Here is a 6,651-nt window from a genome sequence, read left to right as displayed (position 1 = left end):
AGCCGCTGCGGGCGGCGGGCGGCCAGAAACAACGTCCTGGGGCCGGGGGGATCCAGTCTTTCATTTTCCAAAGCGGAAACGACCAAAGCACACATTGTTAGAGGCCCGGAGCAGGAAGAGCTGAACACCATCAGTTCTTCAGCAGGTAGGAACAGACAGTCCTGGGGGCTCAGCTTGTGACCAAAGAGGCCTGAGAGGATATAAGAAACCAAGTATTTCCACTGAATTGCTCAAGTAACTCTGAAAGGCGCAAACCCGCTCTGCAATGCCTAATTCAAGTGATCTTTAACTTCAAAGCAAAAGAAAAGAGGAAAAAACACAAGGCAACAAATTCTATCGGCATTTCAGTTAACCCTTAAAATAAGGCTTGGGTGCCCCGGCTGATCCCTTTCCCCTTATTTTAGGGATGAGGGCCTCAAGTTCACTGGGAGAGGAGTTGCAGGTTTTTTATACCAAGTCAGGGTGCAGTATGAAATGGCAGAGCTCATATTTCAGGAGAAGTCCCACAAAATGCCTTACTTTAACTCCTGTCTGTTCCCTAATTAAGTCTATTACTCTTAGAATTACTGACCAAATCATGAGGATTGTTATTACAGTGCTTAGATATTTTGCATTTGAGAAAATAAACTTTCTAACAAACTCAGTCATCCACATTTGCAGGGAAATATGAAAATAGCACAGGCAGGACTAGAAAAAGAGGTCAGATGGCCATAAAACTTCCAAAGGCAGGATGCAAGACTTTTATTAGCAAAGAAGTTGGCTGTGGAAAGAAAACAAATACAAACAAGTTTAGGTTTGGCTTTTTTTCTGCTATTCTTTCTTTAACTACAATAAAAACATCAACCATGGCAGCAAAATCCATCCTATTGTGCTTGGTGGCCAGAATCTGCTTCCTGGGGAAGGCTGAAGGCACGAGGCTTTGCGTTGCTAGCACACAACTGATTAACTGAGGTGAGAGAGTCAGTCCATGGCTCTGAGCACCATCAGGAGCAGACCAGTAACAGGACCTGATCAGAAAGAGATGGGGTGACTGGTCTGCTGTGTCACAGCTGTGAACGTTCCTTCCCACAGCATGCAGCCAAGTAGGACTGTATTTCCTGACAAATTCCAGCAGGAGACGCCACCAGGAAATGAGCACTACTGCCCAAATGCTGTCCTTGGGAGCAGAGGAAAGGAGTTAAATAGAACGAATCGCGAAAGAGAAGAACTGGAAAAGTGCATGTTGACAGGAACATGAAGACACCAGTCTGCAGCTGAAATCTGACCGGATTATCTAGTGTCCACAGAACTTACTATTCTAGCACTACTTACCCACCAACATCTTTCCTTGGTTTTTGAAGTCCATATAGCACTCAGGAGGAGGGCTTTAGGAGCAAACACTTACCCTCATTATATGAGCTGCAATGTTACACTCAAGCACAGCATTCCTACAGAGACTGAATGGCACACTCCACAGCACCTTGCTGCATCTCTTCTGACATGCCTGTATCCCTTACCACAGCTGTCTGATCACCCATAGGTACCTGTAATAAACAAAGGAAAGGGTTCAGAGCTGCTGCAGTACCTACCTACCAAGTAGCTGTACACATCATTTGTATCACAGCTGGCAACAGGTTTGCTGCCGCCATTTCTGCCGGCTGTGGCACAGGCGCAGCCCGTGCTCCGCGCCAGAGGAACGGGGGTTTAAACCCTCACTTGGGGCACCCGCTCCCCAGCCGGGAGCCCCGCAAGCGCCGCCGGAGCGGTTTCAAACCCCGCCTGTCCCTCCCCAGCTCCTCTCCAGCCCGGCAGTCCCTGGAGAAGGCGCATCCGCTCCAGCGCCCAGCCCCGACGGCCTTTCCCTGACGAGGAAAGCGAACGGAGGCCGGAGCCCCGCACCAAGGGCCCGGAGCCCCTCTCGACGATGGTTTAACGGCCTCGAGTGTGCCGCGGTCTCCTTAGGGTATCCCCAGCCGCGCCCCGCCGGACCGGCCCCCAGCAGAGACCAGCTCATACCGCCTTCGGGCTCGCCTTGCCCCGCAGTGGGCCCGGTCGAGGGGGATCGCGACTCCTGCCCTTCGCCACCCGGCGCACCGGAGCCACAGGGGAGACTCCCGTCCATGGCGGAGACCCCCACAACGGCGACAAGACCCCCGCGGCAGGGGCTGGGACCCGGATGGAGCCGTTCCCGGGCGGGCCCGCGGGCACGACGGGACGCGTAGTCTTTGGCCGCCGCGGAGCACGACGGGAGATGGAGGCCCCGGGACGCAGAGCGCCCTCCTGCAACCGCCCCCGACCCCGAGCCCCGGCCGGGCGGCAGGAAGGGCTCTGCCCCGCCCGGCCTCCGGCAGCGCTCCTCTTGTCAGCGCCGCACGGGGCGGAGGGACCGGCAGCAACGTCCCGAGCAAGCCACCCACCCTGCCCAAGGCAGCCAGAAACAACATCGTGGGGGCCAGGCGGATCTAGTCTTTTATTTTCCAAAGCACTTCTCTGAGGCACCAGCAGAAACAGCCCAGGCCCTGGGGCAGCACATCCAGCCACACAGGAGGGGAAACCACCAAAAACCACCTCGGAAGAAGAGGATTGTGACAGGAAGAACTAAACGCTCTCTGTACTTACATAGCACAAGTGGTAACTGGGCAATACTGTAGACTGCTAGAAAACTCTCCAAGGCAAAACTGCTCCAACAGCTCTACTAGCAAAGAAGCAGCCTTTGGGGGAAAAAAAATAATATAAAAAAAATCATGGAAGACTTTTTTTGGTATTTTTTCCTTTTTTATATCCACAATGTAATATCATCTGCTATAGCATAATCCCTGCCTTTGCCCTTGAAGATCAAGGTCTGCGTCCTCAGGAAGGCTGCAGTAACTAGTCAGAGGAATCTGCACAGTCCTGTAACCAGATGCGAGGTTCAGTAACAGTCCGTGGGTCTAACCAGACTTGAACAGAAGAATAGCCACTTGGCCGAGGTAGAAGTAGATGAAGTGCTTGGTCTCGTGAGTCACGTAGCTGCCGAAGTTCCTCCCCACGATGCAGTGCCAGGTGGGATTGTATTTCTTGTCAAACTCCTGCAATATAGATCACTAGAAATTAAGAACTCTTCTAAACTGGTATTCACTCTCTGAGCAAGGCAATTAGAGGAAGAGCAGATGCTCTTAAACACTAGGATTATCTTATTTACATCTTACTGCTTAGTCAGACAAAAACAAAAGAGACACAGTGCTTCCCACCCGAAGCAGCAGTAAGTTTAAAACGTTATTTCTGTGAAGGGAAAGAAAGTCTTCCTCTCCCTGCAATTCACAGCAGCATCTGAAACTAGAGCCCTTGAGTAAAAGCTTCAACACTATAGTTTATACCCGCAGAGATTAAGCCGTAATTTAGACCTCACTGTTCATCTGCGAAAGGGATGCAGTGGAAAATTCTCTGCCACATGCTCTGTAACACAGATACTATCAACAAATCTGAGAACGGGTGGTTTACTCCTGTCAAATCCTTTGCAACTTCACAGTAGCTGCTACAAAGAATATCTGAAAAATTAGACTAAACTCTCTTTTCCACTGTCACAGATAATTCCTGCATTTGGGAAATAAAATAAAAGATGCCTTTCTCAACTGTGGGCATAGCAAACCAGTATTCTCTAGTGGAAAGAATCATTCTGCTTACTGGAAATAATTTTTATGTTCAAGAAGCTTGTCTGCCCTACATATCCTGAAGCAGAGCCTCAGGCTTTAAGTCCAATGAGATAATTTGAGTGGTACCACAGTATAAACAACTCGAGCTGGGTACCTCCAGAGAACGACCCCAAAGGAATTCCTGGAAAATTACACTGTCACAGTTGGCGTTCCTCACCCCTCACATATCAGTTTAGAGCAATAATATTAGGGTCTGGAGTCTTGCTCTTCACTGGACCTCTTCATTGTCCCTGGGCCATACATTTTTCATGTTATCTCTGAGGTTGTGGTTTCTGATAGCAGTTGTAGCTTCCTTACCATGCAGCCTGAACTGGCTCTTGAGCCCCTCTTTCATGGAACAATCACAGATGTCAAAGTTTAACATGTCTGCGTGAGAATTCACAGCTTGCAGCCTAAGCCTTCAGCAAATGTATAAACTAATGCTAAGCAGTTAACGCCAGACAGCTGCAGCCCAATAATCCTTAACATTTAAACAGCAATTCCACTCAGATCAGTTTAACTTCTATGGACATTCTTTAGTTTCTCCATTCTCCGGAGTTGACGAAGCAGGAAATTATCACAACCAGATCTTTCCCATGTTCAGTATTGTTAATCCTACATAAAGAATGACACAGACATTGCAAACAACAGATAATCAGTGCCACCAGGGATATTTTTTGTGGTGGGATTTTTTTTCCCCTCCTTTTTTGCTTATGTCACTACATAAGGAGAGCTGTGATTACAGTAGACTTGCAGAGAACTACTTCACTCTGCAATTCTTGACCTAGCTGGACAGAACTGCGAACAGATCCTTAAGATTAACTTCAATAAAACTGAAACCAAGAACTATGTAAAACAGGTTTACTCCCAAAGGAAAACCATATGAGAACACAATAGAGGCCCTGTGTTTTGTACCAGCTCATCAGTCACAGGGACAGTCAGTGGCCACTCTCTGTTCACCTTGGGCAACAGGACAGGGCAGAAAAGGCTTCAGTAGAAGGTACTGTGAGAGAAAAGCAGAACCTGGAAAAGTCCACATAAAGGGTGGAGAAAGGAACATGAGGACAGCAGCCTACAGAAAGTCCAACTTGATTATCTGGTGTCTCGAGAACTTGTTTCTCTAGAGCTACTTGCCTAGCAGCATTCTGCCTGCTTGATCTTTCATGTGCATAGATATTTCACGAGGACATCACAAGCAAACATCTACCTTCTTTATGTGAGCAGCAATGTCCTTCTCGATGTTGTACTTCTCCAGTGCCTGTGTAGCACACTCCACAGCGTCTTGCTGCATCTCTTCTGACATGTCTGCATTCTTGATCACAGCCTTTCGATCACTCATGATTGCCTACACTGAGCAAAGAAGAAGAGAATGCAGAGTCACAGGGGCTCTACCTGCCAGGATCACCTACCTGTGAGCACCTACTGTACACACAGGTACCACCATTCCCAGAGAGGTTTCGGAGCCCGTGCAGCGCCCTCAGCCGTGGCTGGGCAGCATTTCTGCCGGCTGTGGTACAGGTGCAGCCCGTGCTCTGGGCCAGAGGCACAGAAGTTTCAAGCCGCCCAAAGCGTAGCCGCTCTCCAACTGGGAGCCCCACAGACGCCGTCGGAGCGGTTTCAAACCCCGCCGCCCGTCCAGCTCAGCCCTCCGCAGGCCCTCTCCAGCCCGGCAGCGGTCCGGCGCAGGCCAGCAGCCCCGGGAGAGGGCGCAGCCGCTCCAGCGCCCAACCCTAACGGCCTTTCCCTACCGAGAAAGCCGAAAGGATCCCAGGGCTCCCCACCAAGGACCACAGCCCCGCACAGCTCCAAGAAAGCCTCCAGCCTGGAGCTCCCGGGGGTGCGAGAAGGGCTGAAGTAACCCCTCAGCAAAGGCCGGGGCAGCGGTGGTGCCCGAGCACCACCTGCTCAGCGTCAGCCGTCCCAGAGACCGGATAAGACGAGGCACGTTTCAGGAGCTGCCCCAGCCCAGCATTCAGGCCCTCACCGCTCGGCCGCTGCCGCGGGACCAGCCCTAGTTGATGGGAGCAAGCAAGGCGCAGAAGAACAGCAAGCTGCTCCCTCCACAGCCGCCTCGGTTTAACCGACCCGCGCGCAACGCCGTCGCCTCCAAGCACCCCTAGCCACACCCCCTCCGTAAGAGGAGACAGCCATTGGTCACTGCTACCACCCCCCCGAGCGCTTATTGGCCAACACCTGGTGCTCTCGTAGCATTTTACTGCAGCAGTTTGTTTCAGACCGGCATGCTTTGCGCCTGCACCTGTTCCCATAGCGACGGGTGGCGGCAGAGATGGAGGCCGAGCCCTGGGTTGGGTGGGGGCGCGGCCTAGGGCGGCTCCGCAGCCTGGCCTCGGGGGAGCGCGGGGCATGGTGCGGCCGCAGCGCGCTGCTGGCGGGTGTGCGTGGGATAGCTGCATTCCGGCGGTGCGCGGCCTCGGCTTGGCCTTCGCCTCTTTGTCCTCATGGCTGAGCCGCCTGAACGTGCCTGCTTGCAGGCGTTTGTGCAGCAGTCTGTGACTGCAACATGAGAGAGGCTCTCCCGGTCGCTTCTCTGGTAGGCAAAGATCATCTTTCCCTAAAGCTGAGGCAGACAAAAGAATCCCAAGCAAAACAGGTCCAAAAAAACATGTGATGCTTTGCGAGGCATCTAACTACAAAAAATATAGGGCAAAGTAGCAAAATCAGAATTTCACTGTTTGCTCAATTCTGCATAAAAAACATGAGAAAATCGGGGTAGGAGCTGGTGAGGGCGCTACTGTCCCCACATCGTGGTAGGGGAGATGGCTCCACGTCGGGGAGTGCAGGCTCAGGTCTCACCTCAACCTGTTACGAGGAAGGGTTATAGGACTTGTGTCTACAAAGCTGAGGTAATTCATGGGTGATTCAAATAATGTGGTAAGCGGAGCAGCTTTTTTGGGGGAAAAAAAAGGCAGAAAAGGTCCCACATTTGTACTAATGTCCCTAACAGGAATCAGAGGCAACTCCTCCCCCTCATGGGAACCCG

The 6,651-nt window shown here is 51.6% G+C and overlaps 1 protein-coding gene across 2 annotated transcripts; it reads right to left on the bottom strand.

The window, feature by feature from the left end:
* Positions 1-2,431: 2,431 nt before the first annotated feature.
* LOC133275750 (dynein light chain 1, cytoplasmic-like) lies at positions 2,432-5,776 on the bottom strand. 2 transcript variants are annotated; one of them, XM_061465858.1, is made up of 3 exons: positions 5,635-5,776; positions 4,858-5,000; positions 2,432-3,047 (listed from the first exon to the last, which is right to left on the bottom strand). In XM_061465858.1, the coding sequence occupies exons 2-3, from the start codon at positions 4,987-4,989 to the stop codon at positions 2,910-2,912; spliced, it is 270 nt and encodes an 89-aa protein (XP_061321842.1). In that variant the 5' UTR covers positions 4,990-5,000; positions 5,635-5,776; the 3' UTR covers positions 2,432-2,909. The 2 variants fall into 2 exon arrangements, with proteins under 2 accessions (XP_061321842.1, XP_061321843.1); XM_061465859.1 differs by having other exon boundaries at positions 4,858-4,995; positions 5,635-5,773.
* Between the last annotated feature and the right edge of the window lie 875 nt (positions 5,777-6,651).

This window comes from Pezoporus flaviventris, unplaced genomic scaffold, assembly GCF_033815535.1.
Source record: "Pezoporus flaviventris isolate CSIRO_AGI_PZ_B2104156 unplaced genomic scaffold, CSIRO_AGI_Pfla_v1 ptg000041l, whole genome shotgun sequence".
Classification (NCBI taxonomy): domain Eukaryota; kingdom Metazoa; phylum Chordata; class Aves; order Psittaciformes; family Psittacidae; genus Pezoporus; species Pezoporus flaviventris.
Note: the sequence above shows the minus strand (reverse complement) of the source record. Positions and strands in the feature narration are given on the sequence as shown.